The sequence below is a fragment of the Notamacropus eugenii genome, chromosome 4 (assembly GCF_028372415.1).
Source record: "Notamacropus eugenii isolate mMacEug1 chromosome 4, mMacEug1.pri_v2, whole genome shotgun sequence".
Lineage (NCBI taxonomy): Eukaryota > Metazoa > Chordata > Mammalia > Diprotodontia > Macropodidae > Notamacropus > Notamacropus eugenii.
In genome coordinates this window covers 422195932-422213050 of record NC_092875.1, presented here as the reverse complement: position 1 = coordinate 422213050, position 17119 = coordinate 422195932, and the positions used below count along the sequence as shown (strand labels likewise).

Genomic DNA, 17119 nt, shown 5'->3' with positions numbered 1-17119 from the left:
AGGAGTGAAAGCAGAGGAGCCTGTCTCATCAGATGATTAATTTCATTTTCTTCTAACCACAGTTATGGTAAGGGTAACATAACATTAGGCAGTATACTTTAGATTTGTAGCTAGAGTAAAATCTTTGCAATAGCTAGCATTTATATGGCACAGAGGATAGAGTGCAGGGACTGCAGTTAGGAAGACTCATTTTTGTGAGTTCAAATCTAGCCTCAAATACTTATTAGCTTTGTGGCCTTGAGCAAGTAACTTAACCCTGTTTGCCTCAGTTTCCTCATCTGTCAAATGAGATGAAGAAGGAAATGGCAAACCATTCTAATATCATTGCCAAGAAAACCCCAAATGGGGTCACAAAGAATAGTAGTACATGACTGAAATGACTAAAAAACAACAACAAAAAGTACTTATATAGCATTTATCATAGTAAATATGCCAAGTACTGTGATAAACACTTTACAAATATTATCTCATTTGGTCCTCACAACAACCTTGAGAGGTAGGTGATCCCCTTTTTACGGATGAGGAAACTGAGGCAAAGGTTAAGTGATTTGTCCAGGGTCATATAGCTAGGAGGTGTCTGAGCATGAATTTGAATTCAAGCCTTGACTCCAGACTCAGTGCTTTGTGTACAAAGGAACCACGTGGCCATCTCATGGGATTTTGTAACTGGGAGAGACCTTAATGATAATCTAGTTGAACCTCCCCACTTCCATCATTAAACACACATGCTCATGCATGTACAAACACACATGTACACACAACAGATAAGGAAATTAAGGCCAAGAGAAATGAAATGGCTTGCCTAAAGTCACAAAAATAATTAGTTAACAAACCTGAAGTCAGATCTCACTCTCCCAGTTCTATGCCCTTTCGCTTACAGCTTGCCAATGTACTAGAGAAACTCACTATTTAAGGATCATAAGAGTACAAGACCATAGCTGTAGAGCTGGATAGGACCTTATAGGCCATCTTGTCTAACCTATTCATTTTATAGGAAAGGATCCTGGGCCCATGGAATTTAAATGGTTTGCCCAAGGTCACACAAGTAAAAGTGGCACATTTGGGTGTTCCACCCAGGTCCTTTGACCCCAGAGTCAGAGCTTTGCCATTTTTAAGGCAAATTTAAATATGTGTGAATATACATATACACATACGTGTATATATGTGTCTGTGCACATGTATATGTGTGTATATATGTACAAATATATGTGTGTATATATATATATATATATATATATATACCTTTTGTAAAGCAAAATTCCATTGGTTCTGTGAGTCTAGTGTTTTCATATTGGAGGCATGCCTCCATCGTGCTTTTTAATCCAGTTCACTGTATGTCCATTCTAGTTACAATAAATGTCTCATTTTTAATATTCTTTGTTCCTCATTATCAAAGTGGCAAATAGAATGAGATGGGTCACAGGATTCAATTAGAGTATCCCCAAGCTGTAGTCAGGATTCTGATCAGTAACTAATTGATGCTGTTAAGTTCTCTCTCTCTCTTAGAACTAACATCAGCAAAAGCATCTTGTGAAGAAGGTCATTGAGGTGAGACCTGAGGAAGTGGGGAGACTGGTCAGTGGGAAAAAGAGAGTGTGTGAATCCTAGTCCCACTCTGTTGGTGACTGTTTTGTGGCATTAGGTTGGCCACTGAACTTCTCTCTGACCTCCTATCCTTCTATGAAAATCATGAAAAATAAAGAAGAGCCAGAAATATTATTATACACATTATATACATGTATTATATACATATGACAAAATGGTCCCATGAAAACAGTATGGAAATGGGAAGCAATAACTCAGCTTCTGCTTCAGGCTTTGTGGCCCATTGAATAACCTCAAGCAGGTTTCTTAATTATTCTTTCTCAAGTAGAACTGTGGCCATATTGCCCCCTGCATGTGTGCATGGACCCCTCACACACACACACACACACACACACACACACACACACACCATGTAATCATCTAGGATCAAAAATAAAATCCTCTCTTTGACTTTTAAAGCCCTCCTATATCCTGACCCCTTCCTATCTTCCTAGTCTCCTATAATCATTCAATCAATCATCAATCAACATTTATTAAGTGGTTGTTCTGTGCCAGAAACCTTACACCCATGCACACACTCTGTGTGATGCTGGTTTCCCTATTCTGTGTTTGTCCTTCATTTTCAGAGAAGACCATGCCATCAGAGAAATGATGACACGACTTGCACTTGACTTTGTTTTGAGTGAGGGAGAGCTGTGCAAGGTCACCAGCCTCACTTTCTCCTCCTGAGCCATCTGGGTCCAATGATCAGACATTCATCAGGATGACTGGAGATGGCCCAGGATGCAATGGATGGTTTCCCTAGAGTTCATTGAACAATACGCTTCATCTGCAGATGCCATATTTTCACTGGCTGCTCCCCATGGCTGGCACTGTCTCCCTCCTCTCCTCCTCCTGGCTTCCCTGACCTTCAAGTCTCAGCCAAAGTCCCACTTTCTACAGGAAGCCTTTCCCAAGCCCCCTTAATACCATTGCCTTCCTTCAGCTGGCTATCTCCATGTGTTTATTATCATGTCTTTATCTTTTTTATACCTAATCATTTGCATACTGTTTACCCCCATTAGACTGTGAGCTTCTTGAGATCAGGAGCTGCCTTTTGCCTTTCTTTGTATCCCCAGCATTTAGCGCAGTGCCTGGCTCTTAGTAGACCCTTAGTAAATGCTAGCTAACTCACTGATATTCTGAGCCTCTTTCTTGTTCTGTAAAATGAGGCTATTGAACTAGATCAGAGGTGTCAAGCATGAGGCCACATGCAGCCCAGGACACTCCTTAGTTAGTTTTATGGCTCTTACCAATGCAACACCTAGAAAGTGTTGTTATTTAGTCATTTCAGTCATGTGTGATTCTTGGTGACCCCATTTGGGGTTTTCTTGGCCAAGTTACTGGCCACTGGAGTGGTTTGCCATTTTCTTCTCCACCTCATTTGACAGATGAGAAAACTGAGGCAAATTGGCTTAAGTGACTTGCCCAGGGTCACACAGCTAGAAAGTATCTGAGCTACATTTGAACTCCAGACCTAGTACTCTATCCACTGTGCTCCCTAGTGACCTTAAAGAGAGTGGTGGTATTTTTTAAAAATGTGGTTCTTTGCTTCAGGGAAAAAAAATTAGGATCATTAAAAGAGTATTGGAATTTCATCAAGGCACTCTGTGCCATTCTCCCATTCTTTTCTTCTCTTTTCATTTGTGTACATATATCACGTGTAGCTCAGAGAGACCAAGTGGGCAAAGTCCCAGAGTCACATAGTCAGGAAATGTTAAAAATGAGACTTAACAGCCAGACGTCGGACAGCAGGTCCAGTGTTCTTCCCATACCACAGATGAGCTCTGCACAGGTTGTCAATCCAACTACATATAATAATCTGACCAGATGGACATTGAGTATCTGTCAGGAAGCAATGAAAATGCACAAGATGGATCAATCAGGCCATGACACTTTACATACAAAGAATCATGAAGAATTAGAATAAAGGATGTTATTAAAAAAAACATATGAACACACAAAAAAGATGTGAATCTTATGCAGTGTGTTGGGATAGTAATTGATGGGTATATTTTCAGACTTTTTTGATGCCTTGATTGGTTCCACTGATATTTTTCTTTCCTTCCTCTTTATGTTTTTTTACTTTAAAAATATTATTTGTTAGATGAAGTAGGTCTCTGGGAAGGGGCAGCAAGAAGACTGAGAGAAACTCTGGCAATGTAAAAATGTTCGGTCTTTTTCAGTCATGTCTGACTCTTTGTGATCCCATATGGGGTTTTCTTGGCAAAGATACTGGACTGGTTTGCTATTTCCTTCTCCAGCTCATTTTACAGATGAGCAAACTGAGACAAATGGGATTCAGTCACATAGTATCTAAGCATTCAGGGTTAGAATCAGAGAGCACATTTAGGTCAGATTTGAACTCAAAAAGATGAGTCTTTCTGACTCCAGGTAAAAAAAAACAAACCATATAAATAAAAATGTATTTTAAAGAATAATTATGATGAAACAAAACACAAAAAGCCAAGGGAATTTAAAGAAGAAAGGCCAGAAACACCTGTTACAAATCTTTTTTTTCTTGGAAAAAAAAGAATTTTCATTGCCAATTATAGTTGTAGGAAGATTAGACTCCAGGCACATCCTGCCTAAGACCATTGACTGGTTCCACGAAAATGTCAGCTTAGGCTAACCAATGATAGAGAGCTGAGGGAGGTATACAAAAACATGCAATGGGCAGAATTTGGCCCTTAGCCCGTGGTTCGCTGACCCCTGATGTAGATGACACAGTTCCAGGGAACAGTGTTAGAAATGGGAACTTTGTCCTAGTTGGCCAAGTTAACACTACAAAAGCAGAAGTTGGATGATGTATTATTTAAACGTGATGATACAGGTTTGGGCTACACTGTATTAATGATATTGTGAAAGGCAAAAGAGCACAGGAGAGAACAGACTTTGGAGTCAAGAAGACCTCTGGCATAGACTGGCTGCATGACCTCAGGAAAGCCATTTGCCCTCTAATGAAGGATGTGTTGGCAAAAGTTTAACTACTGACTCTCTGGAAAACAACCTACGCAAGATGAACTTTTTTCTTATATTCCTTATTTATTTTTAAAAAATTTTGATTTCCAAATTATCTCTTTCCCTCCAGCCTCCCCCACTCATTGAGAAGGCTTGCAATATAATATCAATTATACATATGAAGTCATACAAAACATATTGTTATATTGGCTATCTTACAAAAAGGGCAAGAAAAATAGATGTAAAAATAAATAAAATAGATGTAAAAATAAAAGTATGCTTTCAGACTCAACGTTTGTCAGTTATTTCTCTGGATATAGATTACATTTTAAACTCATGAGTCCTGGAAATTGTCTTGGATCATTGCATTGATTAGAGCGGCTAAGCCATTCACAATCGATCATCGTACAATCTTGCTGTTTCTGTGTACAATGTTCTCCTTATTCTGTTCGCTGCACTTTGCATCAGTTCATATAAGTCTTCCCAGATTTTTCTGAAACCATCCCCCTTATCATTTCTAATAGCATAAATTTTCCATCCCAATCATATATGACAACTTGTCAGCCATTCCCCAATTGATGGGCATCCCCTCAACTTTCAATTCTTTGCCATCACATAAAAAGCTGCAATAAATATTTTAGTACAAACAGAGGTGCCTTTCCTTTTTCTTTGCTTTCTTTGGTATACAGAACTAGTAGACATGACACACCTTTAAGTTTAATCTGTATTATTAACATTTTCCCATTACTTCCTTAAGTCTAGAAAATCAACAAAATGGTGAATCTGGCCATGATTTCTATAACATTCGCCAATTTCCAAGTGTAAATGCTTATAGTGAAAATTTCACAATTGGTTCTTGGGAGCCAGTCTGAGCTGTCTCTAGTATACTTCTGTCCACAGGGCTCTCAGAGAGAGTTCTAAAACTATAAGTCACAGAATAATGATTGATCGGCATTGGTAAGGAAAATCTCATTATCCAGACTTCACTGGAGCAATGAAATGAAAGATCCATACTTTTTAAAGAAAGATGAGACATGATGTTGTTTGGGGCAATGCTGGATGGCTATCCTGACCACCTGAATTAAGGAGAAGTGCTTCTTGTGCATGTGTGTGTGTGCGTGCGCGAGGCAGGTGCTGGCCCTGGGAGTCCAGTGAGAGAGATTTGCCTACCTGCTACAACTTTGCTTCGTCGTGCTGTGTGTAGAGATGTCTTCTAGCTCAGCCAGGCACCAGAGAAGCAAGGTCCAACCTGGGCTTTAGCACTATTCTTTGACTAACTGGGCAAATCAAAGACAGCGTCCACCCACATGGAGAAGGGCCAGCAGTGAGGAGGCTCCTCTGCGGATGGGCATTGTCTCCTCTAAAACTTGTCCCTTTGTTCCTGCTGGGCTGGATTGTTTTTCAGCATGAGTCCCCTGCACCTTTGACGGGTGTAGGCAGAGTGACTGTTGTGTGCAGTTCTCATGAGCCTGGCTGATTCAATATTTGCAATTGTCAGGAGTGTTCTGTCAGTTCTATTCAACAAACATTGATTAAGTCCCTATAGTGTGCTTTTTTTTCCTAGGCTATGGAGATACAAATATGACTATGACATAGGCCCTGATCTCAAAGAGGTTTCATTCTAATGAGGGGAGGACCCTGCCAAAAAGCCGTAATACATAAGAGAATATAAGTGCAAGGAATAAATTGAGGTAAAGGACTATGAAAAATGTAGAGAAGGAGTAATCTCTTTTTAACTGGTGAATCAGAGAAAGCTTCCTGGAGGAAGTGGTGCCTGAATTGGGCTGTGAAGTATGAAAGTATAACCTTTAAAAGATGGAGCTTTGGTGGGGGCGAGGGAAGAGTTCATTCTAGGCATAGGGGTGGCAGAAGTAATGGTACAGAGCTAGGAAGAAAAAGGGGGAAATTAGAGATTTACTTGGTTTGTTGTCAGTGGTTTCAGTTGTGTCTAACTCTTAAAGATTCCATTTGGGATTTTCTTGGCAAAGGTAATGGAGTGGTTTGCCATTTCCTTCTCCAGATCATTTTACAGATGAGGAAACTGAGGCAAACTGGGTTAAGTGACATGCCCAGGTCACACAGTGAATAAGTAACTGAGGCTGGATTTGAACTCAGGTCCTCCTGATTCCAGGTCCAGTGCTCTATCCACGCACTGCACCATCTAGCTGTCTAGGAGGAAGTTGTATTGTTATTTTTTCATTTCAATTATGTCTGATTCTTTGTGAACCCCATTTGGGTTTTCTTGGCAAAGACAGTGAGTGGTTTGTCATTTCCTTCTCTAGCTCATTTTTCAGAGGAAGAAACTAAGGCAAACAGGGTTAAGTGATTTGCCCAGGGTCACATAGCTAGTGAGTGTCTGAGACCAAATTTTAACTCATGAAGATGAGTCTTCCTGATTCCAAGCCCAGTGCTCTACCCACTGTATGAAGGAGCATGAGGTTAGGCTAGAAAGTAAGTGACCCCATGTCTTTCTGGTGGATAAGATCATGTGCTTTGTGAAGGACTGGGGGCTTCATCTACTGGCCTACAATGAAATTGTCTGTTCTGTATCCCCAGAAAATTGGAGTTTGTTTTTTAATTGATTTTTTCCAATTAACAAGTATTTATTTATTCTCCTTCCTACCCTCTAATTGAACAATGAAAAAGAGAAAAATTGAAGCTTCATAATTAATATGTATAGTCAAATAAAGCAAATTCCAGCCTTGTTCATATTTTAAAATGTATGTCTTATTCTGCCTTTTAAGTGCATCACCTCTCTGGCAGAATGTGGGTAAAATGCTTCCATATCAGTCCTCTGGAGCTGTACTTGATCATCACATGAATGAGAGTTCTCAGGTTTTTCAAGTCTTATTTGTCACTATAATGTCATTGCACAAATTGTATTCCTAATTCTGCTGACTTCATCCTGTGTCAGTTCATAAAGTTCTTCTAGTTTTCTCTAAAATGGTGCATTTTGTCTTTTCTCATGGTGGATGCAATAATAGTCTGTTCCATTTATAAGAGTTTAGCCATTCCATTGGGGTGTCATTGTGAAGACCTAGATATTTATCCATGCTGAAGATAATGGGAAGTCAGTCTAGTATATCATTTCATTCGCGAGGGCCAATTAGCATGAGTAGATGATGAGGCTTAGCTCGGGAACTTCCCTCTGGCCAGTCCCAGGTTCTTCTGAGCTCTATTTTATTCAGTAGAGTGGGGAACAAAAAAACAGATTGCCTCAAACCTTGACACAATATAATGTGGTGGAAAGACTCTTGGAAGTGGCTTTGAAACTAGAAGATGTAAATTCTAGTACTGGCTCTGCAAAGACCAAATTACTTAACCTCTCTGAGTCTCGGTTTTCTCTTCTGTACAGTTTGGTATATGGTAAATTCAGTAGCCTCTAATACTCCTGTCCCACTCTCACCCCCCAGAACTGACCATTTGGGGTCCTAAATTGGGCAAAAAGGAGAGCTCCTCTATAGGATGAGCATAATGAGAAAAGAATATGTTTGGGGGAGGAAGTCTGCCATGCCCACATAAAGAGAGGTCTTAGTATAAACTCAGTCTGGCTCCCCCCAAGTGCACAAGGGAAAGTGCACCAAGCCAAGTTAGAGAATAAGCCCTATGGCATTTGGGCTGATGAAATATAAACACACGGAAAGTTATGTAACAATGCAGGACAATAGAAGAATTGTCACCTGAGGAAGCATTTCATTATTTATCTATTGTGTTGTTTTTCATTTGTGTCTGACTCTTCATGCTCCAATTTAGAGTTTTCTTGGTAAAGATACTGGGGTGGTTTGCCATTCCCTTCTCTAGTACATTTTATACATGAGTAAACTGAGGCAAATGGGGTTCAGTGACTTGCCCAGGGTCACACAGCTAGTAAGTGTCTGAGGCCAGATCTGAACTCACAAAGATGTCTTCCTGACTCTAAGCCTAGTGCTTTACCTCTTGTGCCACCTGGCTGCCCAGTGGTTCATCTGGTGAGTCATATACATACACACAGATAAGTGCTAGAAGTTCAGAGAGTTGTTGTGGGCTGGAATGGTCTGAGACATGAGCTAGAGCTTGAAGAATGTGACTATGAATAGAAGGAAGGAAGTGGGAGAGGTAAAGAGAAAGAATATTTTAAGAAGTAGGAACTGAAATTGGAAAACATAGACCAGTTTGGTTGTCAGAGTTGTACTAGAGAAATAATGGGAGCAAATTTGGAAGGGAGGGTTGAGACCAGATTGTGAAGAATTTTAAATGTCAGGAGTTTGGACTCTACCCTATGGGCAATAGTGAGCCATTGAAGGTTTCTGAGTGAGAGTATACTGTGATACATATATAACCTATATCAAATTGCTTGACTTCTTAGTGAGGGGAAGAAGGGATGAAGGGAGGGAGAGAATTTGAAGGACAAAATTCAAAAAGAATGAATGTTTAAAATTGTTTTTAAACCTGGAAAGACTTATGTGAACTGATGTTGAGTGAAATGAGCAGAATCAGGAGAACGTTGTACACAGTGACAGCCACATTGTGCAGCGACGGACTTTGATGGACTTAGCCCTTCTCAGCAATGCAAGGATCTAAGACAACTCCAAAAGCACAACCAAAAATGCTATCCATATCCAGAGAAAGAAATTTGGAGTCTGAATGAAGATTGAAGAACACTATTTGCTCTCCTTTTCTTTTGCTGTTTTATTTTGTTTCTTCTTTCTTGAGGTTCCTCTCATTAGTTCTAGTTCTATTTTACATCATGATTAATATGAAAATATGGATGTATTAAGTAGAGCCTATTACAGATTACACACCATCCTGGGGAAGGGGGAGAGAAGGAAGGGGGAAAAATTTAAAACTCAAAATCTCATGAAAATGAATGTTGAACACTAAAAAGAAATAAATTAATTACTTTTTTAAAAAAGGAAAAATGTTTTTACATTTAATTAAGGAAAAAATAAAATAGTAAATATTTTTAAAAGAGTATAAACTGTGATAAAAGTAGTGCTTTAAGAAGATTAATATGACAGTAGTGTCCATTGAATCCAAAGAGACTAGAAATTAGGAGAAACTCAAGACCAGTGAGGAATTGAAGATCTTTTTTACATGAATTCTTTCATCTGAAGTTGGACAGTTTGGAAGTTATGCTTTAAGTAGTTTCTAATAATAAGAGTAAAACAATAACCTAACAATAAAATAATAATGATAAAAATAAAATAACATAATAACAAAAATTTGTTGAACCCGATTTAGCAGCTCTCTTTGGGAAAACACCTAGCATGGAGCTGGTGTGATACAGATACCAGTCTTGGTAAAACCATTCATCAATATGCTAGACCCAACAGCTGGCAGAAGTTGGGGGTTTTAAAAACCTGCTGGAAATTACGATAGAGAAGGTGAAAATAGATTCCTCTGCTCTGCCAACACATTCCTGAGCTTGGAAGCCAGCACATTTTCCACTCATTGGCTAATTCTTTTCTTTCTCTCCCCAAGTCTTAGCTCCTTAAAAAAAAACTTAATTGATACTTTTTTTACATCATAGCATGTTTGCATCTCTCCTCCCTCATCACCCCAAAGCACATTCTAGATTTTAACCTTTTTCCAACAAAAAAAAATTGCTTCAGCAAAAACAACCAATACAGTATCCAAATCTCAAAGTATATATACTATTCTGCCTCTGTCATCCTCCACCTCTATGCTAAGAAGAGGGAAATATGTTTTATTATCTGTTCTTAGGACCATTATTGGTTTTGTTTACTCAGAATTTGGCTTCTCTTTAGTGACCTTTTCAATTATATTATTGTAACTATTGTGTCTATGGCTTGCTTCCCTTTTAGGGAAGAGATTTATGATCAGAGTTAGATCTAGGAAACAGGTGGAGGGAAGGGAATAAAAGAGAACAAGTATTTATTAAGCACCTACTGTGTGCCAGACACTATTATGCTAAGTGCTTTGTAAATACTATCTCATTTAATCCTCACAACAACCTTTTGAGGTAAGCACTATTATTATCTCCATTTTACAGTTGAGGCAGACAGTGGTGAAGTGAACTGCCCACGGTCATACAGCTAGTAAGTGTCTGAGGCTAGATTCACATTCATGTCTTCCTGGCTCAAGGCCTAGTGAACAGGATCCACTGCATCAGAAATAGTCTATAATATTCCTAGGAGTTTTCCTTTTGGGATCTCTTTTAAGAGGTGATTGGTAGATTCTTTCCATTTCTATCTTACCCTTTGGGTCTAGAATGTAAGGGTATTTTTCCTTGATAATTTCTTAAAAGATGATGTCTAGGCAGTTTCTGGACTTCTAAACCCATAAATGCCAAAGATAGCATAGAAGGCCAGTGAGAAAACTCTGTGGGACCTTAGTGAAAGATGTCTGACTCCAGACCTGGGTCAGGGAAGGTGGTGGTGATAGCAGCAGCAGAAGCAGCGGCATCAGCAACTGCTTCCAGAGCTTTGGGCCTATAGATGGTGGGGGATTGAGTGCTGATATAAAACCCCTGAAGCCTGGGCCAGTACACCCACCTCCACCCTCACCTACTCTGTAAGCAGGGTCCTACCTTGAAAAAAGGTTAGAAAGTCAAGTATTTGGCTGGGAAGATGAGTAGACAACAAAAAAAAATTCAGATGATAGAATCTTACTTTGGTGACAAAGAAGATCAAAACATACAATCAGAAGAAAGCAACAAAATCAAATTTCCTACATCAAAAGTCTCCAAGAAAAATATGAATTGGTCTCAGGCTATGGAAGAGCTCAAAAGGGATTTTGATAATCAAGTAAGAGAAGAAGACGAAAAATTGGGAAGAGAAATGAGAGTAATGCAAGAAAATCATGAAAAATGAGTCAATAGCTTGCTAAAGAAAACCGAAAAACAATACTGAAGAAAATAATACCTTAAAAATAAACTAACCCAAATGGCTGAAGTGGTCCAAAAAGCCAATGAGGAGAAGATTGCCTTAAAAAGGAGAACTGGCCAAATGGAAAAAAAGGTCCAAAAACTCACTGAAGAAAATAATTCCTTAAAGATTAAAATGAAGCAGATGGAAGCTAATGACTATGAAAAATTAGGAAATAATAAAACAAAACCAAATGAATGAAAAAAACAGCAGATGATGTGAAATATCTTATTGGAAAAATGACTGACCTAGAAAATAGATCCAGGAGAGGTAATATAAAAATTATTGGACTACATGAAAACCGTGATCAAAAAAGAACCTAGACATCATCTTTTAAGAAATTATCAAGGAAAAATACCCTTACATTCTAGAACCAAAGGGTAAAATAGAAATTGAAAGAATCTACCAATCACCTCTTGAAAGAGATCCCAAAAGGAAAACTCCTAGGAATATTATAGTCAAATTCCAGAGTTCCCAGGTCAAGAAGAAAATATTGCAAGCAGCCAGAAAGAAACAATTTTAGTATTGTGGAAATACAATCAGGATAACATAAGATCCAGTAGCTTCTACATTAAAGGATCAAGGGACTTGGAATATGATATTCTGGAGGGCAGAGGAACTAGAATTAAAACCAAGAATCACCTGCCCAGCAAAACTGAGTATAATACTTCAGGGGAAAAATGGTCATTCAAAGAAATAGAGGTCTTTCAAACATTCTTAGTGAAAAGACCAGAGCTGAATAGAAAATTTAACTTTCAAACACAGGAATCAAGAGAAGCCTATAAAGGTAAATGGGAAAGAGAAATCTTAAAGGACTTATTAAAGTTGAATTGTTCACATTCCTACATGGAAAGATGGTATTTCCATCTAATGCAGTCTTTTTCAGTATCGGGATAGTTGAAGGAAAGATAGATAGATAGATAGATAGATAGATAGATAGATAGATAGATAGATAGATAGATAGATAGATAGAGGGCACAGTGTGTATTGCATATGAAGGGATGCTGTCTTAAAAATCAAATTAAGGGGTGAAAGAGGAATATATTGATAGAAGGAGAAAGTGAATGATAGGATGGGGTGAATTATCTCATGTAAAAGAGGTAAGAAAAAGGTTTCACAATGGAAGGGAAGAGTGAGGATATGAGAGGAAATGAGTGAACTTTACTCTCATTGGATTTGGCTTAAGGAGAAAATAACATACATACTTAATTGAATGTCTTACCCTACAGGAAAGTAAGGGGAAAGGGAATAGAGGGGCAGGGATGATAGAAGGGAGGGCATACTAGAGGAAGTGGTAGTTAAAAGCAAACACTTTTGAAAAGGAACATGGTCAAAGGAGAAAATAAAATAAGTGGGGAGTGTGGGATAGGATGGAGGGAAGTATAGTTAGTCTTTCACAACATAACTATCATGGAAGTGTTTTGTATAAATACACATGTATAACCTATGTTAAACTGCTTGCCTTCTCAGTGAGGGTAGGTGGGGAGGGAAGAAGGGAGAGAATTTGAAAGTCAAAGTTTTAAAAATAAATGTTAAAAAGTGTTCTTTACATGCAACTGGGAAATAAGATATACAGGCAATGGAGTATAGAAATCTATCTTGCTTTATAAAAAAGTAAGCAGGAAGGATAGGGGGTGGGGCAGTAATCAGAATGCATGTCATCTTGGGGTAGGGGGAAGGGAGAGATGGGGAGAATATTTGGAACTCATAATCTTGTGGAAATGAATGTTGAAAACTAAAAATTAATTAAAAAAAAAGAAAAGAATTGCTTATTGATTGATTGGTCAGCCATTCCTCAGGCCTGGAACATCCTTCCCTATCCTCACTTGTTATAATCTAACTGGATTACAAGGCCAGCTCAAATGTTTATTCATCCTCTGCAATGACTTCCTTGATCTCCCAAATTGAAAGTGACATCTCCTGCCTCAGAACTTTTATAGAACTGTCTATGTCTCTTGCGTGGTTATCTTATTTTATCTTACAATGTAGTTATTTGTGTATATTCCCCATTTCTCAAATTCAATGCTAAATTCCTTGAAGATAGGTGCCATACTTCATTTTACTTACCTCTCTAACTTTCCTAGAATCTAGTATGATGTCTCATACATAGAAAGCACTTAGTAATTATTTTTGACATAAGTTAATAATACCCTGAGGTAGCTTGTTTTTAGGCTTAGATGTATGCTTTGTAATCCTTTATCCATCATTTTACCAGTTATCAAGCAAGTATCTTAGAGTGGGTAGCCAGAATCAAAACTGAAGAAATTTGGGCAAGCCCTGGGTACTTAATGACCAGGTGATAAATTAAAATGTGTATTGGGCTAGTCCTGACTCAGGCCACTATCCTGTTAGTTCAGGTTTCATGTTGCTATGAATTGAGGTACTCATTCAACATTAACAAAAAGAGGTTTACTTAGCCAAAGCATAGAATGGATATTCAACAAGGATACTCCAGCACTTCCCTTAGGTAGATGAGGCCTCCCTCATCTCCATATGTCAGTGTGAATGGTCAGCAGGGCAGAGTACTCAATGATTTGTACATTCTTGGGATATATGCTAAGTCTAAAAAGCCCTGACCCCATGTCGGTGGCTTTTTTGTGGCCTTAGATAACCACTAAGTCCTACGTCAGTATGGCCAGAGGCTTCCAGGAAGCTGCCTTAAAGAGGGTACAGCTTGAGCCATAGCCAATCAAGTCCTAGGGTCAGCTTTGTCACCTTTTAGGGAAAAATTAGCCTAACCCATGTTGTGGAGATAGGGAGAGTCCTGATAAATATTGCTTCAATTACAATGTAGATCTGATTTTTATTAGTACTCTGTCCACTGCATTAACAATACTCCCACAAGCTGCTTACCAAGTCGTTATTAAAGTATAAAACCAAAAGAGACCCTGGAGATCATTTGGTTCAATACCCACCCTGTCCATGTTGCCTAGATTTTAACACAAGCAATATGGGTCCTCTGGAAGGGACTGCTTCTCTACCAGCCTGGTAGCTGCTACTCCAGCCCTTTTACTGGCCCTTCATTAAAGTAGACAGATCACCTGCCTCCTCAAGTTTGACAGAAAGAAATGGGTCAGACCCTTAGGCCACATATTTAGGAGCCTCTAACTCCTTGAGTGTTACCTTTCCTATATTTGATCTATATCGGACCTGAAGGCTGCTAAGATATTATTTCTTTTGGAGAGAAAGGGATGTCTATGCAAAAACAAAACCAAAACCAAAACCAAAAATCTAAGCTGAACAGTGGCCCATGTCCTACTCCAAGTCAAGGCCAGATATTGCTTCTTAAAGATGATCTCATCATACTTAATGCTTTGTCCATCACCTCCCTTCCCTCTCTGAGGATTCTGACATCTTGCCAAGGCTCATGCAAATGCTTTGACCACATCTTTTTTCTGTATCAGGTGTGTTTATGTCATTGTGTGTTTTCAGTCTTAACGCAGGTTGGTGTGTTCAGTATTTAGGGGTGAACAAAAGACTCTGGCCACGTCAGCATCCTAAATCTATCCTGAAGAAATTAGTTAAGTTCTCTCTCTGGTGGAGTGGGGTGGGAACATGGGGAATAATAATTATGTATGAATATATTGATGGAAGGTGTGCTTACTTTGCTCTTACAGGTACCGAAGAGGCAGGAAGTGGGACCTCTGAGTCAAGGTATATCACAGACACAGGAGGAAGCGACGATAATGGATTTGACATTGATGACTCAGATTTTGACATTTATATTGAAGAGGTAACAAAAACCTTTATTTTTGAAGCTGAATGTGTTTCTGTTTTCTAGTAAAACAAAGTAAGTCAATGGACTGTGAACCTTTAGCTTGAAGTTTTAAATAGACCAGTTTGTCTTGAAAACTGTCATTTTCTATGGACATTCCACTCCAGGTATTTTTAAATTAACATTAATCAAGCCAAGTCCCAACTATGCTGGGGCATCTGTTCACTGGCTTCACAATCTGGAGACAAGAAGGAACTTTTAAATTTCATAGTGAGTGGAAGGTTAAAAATTCAGCTACCATATTGAGGGTAGAACACTCATTCTCCTACTACTTGGCCCTTCTTAAGGGGAAATAATTAGCTTCCAAAAAACTCTTTAGTTCTAGCTTTTCGCCTGACTAGCTACATATCTTGAGCCAGTTACATAATGTCTTTGGATCCCAGTTTCTATTAAATGCAAATAATAATACCTGCCATACCTACTGTGTAGGGCTATGTCAAGACCAGTTGAACTGTACTCCAAAAAGGTACAAGAGACAATGCAAATGTAAGGGAGTGATGGTGCTGGTGATGAATGGCATGCAGATTAGGACAGGGATGGTGATGATGACCATTCAGTCAATCAACAAGCATATATTAAGCACCTACTGTGTGATGTGTTGGGGACACCAAGACAAAATCCAACAGTCCATTCTATCAGGAACAATAGGGATAGAGATGTTGGTCATAGTGATGGGGATGGTGAGAATGAAAATAGAGATAGTCCTGGGTGATAATGCTGATCTAAATACTAATGGGAATAAGGATGGGAATGATGAGGAGGGGAATGTATATAGAGATAGGAATAATTATAATGATGATGTTAATGGATGTTGAAAATGATGACAGCAATAATGTGACTATGTCCTTCTTATTTTTCCTGTTACATTAGATCAAACCACTTCCTGCTATCAAAGGAAGCCATAGGAAATTTTTTGTAGAAACCAAGATGCCTCCTAGATCTAACCTAAAGTATATTTCAAGATTTATTCCCCCTACATCACCTTCCCCTCTCACTACCACACCAGTCCACCATACCACCACAGCAAAGGCAAAAAGGAGGAGTAGCATGGCTGCAATGACAAGGCTCTTTGACATGTCCTGTGATGAAACTGTCTGCTCAGCTGATAGCTTCTGTGTCAATGACTACAACCTGGGTGGTTCTCGATGCCACTGCAATCTTGGCAAAGGTGGTGAGAATTGTGCAGAAGGTAAGCCCTCCCAGAGATTCTCAGTCAACATTGAAGAGGATGGTAGACATAGATGTATCCCATTGGGAGCCAGAAGAGTTCCACTCTCCATGGGTTCCCCACTCTGGGCCCATTGCTAGAGGTACACCCCTAGCTATGTGTGATCTGTAAGAGTTAACACCTTGCAGTAAACTAAGTAGGAGATGAGATCAAGTCTATGTAACCATAAAGTTTTCTGTTTTATTTGCCGTGGTTTGTTATTTCATTGGTATGGGGAATTTCCAGTGAGGAAACTCCTTCTACCAAAACTAACTAGTACCTATTTTGTGCTTTATGATCCTAGTTACCTCTGAGAGGTTGTGATTCATGCAGAGTCCCATACTGTCATAGATGGGACTTGAACTCAAGTCTACTTTACTCCAAGAAAAACTCTCTCTATCCACCATGCCAACCTGACTCTCAGAGTCCCATATACATATGCTATTCCTGGGTGCAGATCACACAAGAGAATCTCACCTTTTTTGGACACAAGTTAATCATTTTGGCACTGGAGGGAATCAGAGACTAACTTACATATCATTGTTTGAGAGAAGAAAGTTGAGGGGTGGGCTATGATGTTAATTCTGGAGTGCACATTACTGGTGAAATTTATGTTATTAAAAAGGAGATTTCCTAGTCAAACGTGCAATCAAGGAAAAGGAGGGCACTCTTCAAAACTATTATTAAATTGTCAGAAAATTCACATTCTCTAGGCACCCAATTTCC

The 17119-nt window shown here is 39.0% G+C and overlaps 1 protein-coding gene across 1 annotated transcript in view; it reads left to right on the top strand.

The window, feature by feature from the left end:
* EGFLAM (EGF like, fibronectin type III and laminin G domains) overlaps positions 1-17119 on the top strand; it is a 256629-nt gene that overhangs the window by 170155 nt on the left and 69355 nt on the right. The window contains exons 8-9 of the mRNA XM_072605784.1: positions 15029-15144; positions 16057-16375. Of these exons, the coding sequence (XP_072461885.1) occupies positions 15029-15144; positions 16057-16375 (435 nt within the window). The remainder of the gene's footprint in view (positions 1-15028; positions 15145-16056; positions 16376-17119) is intronic.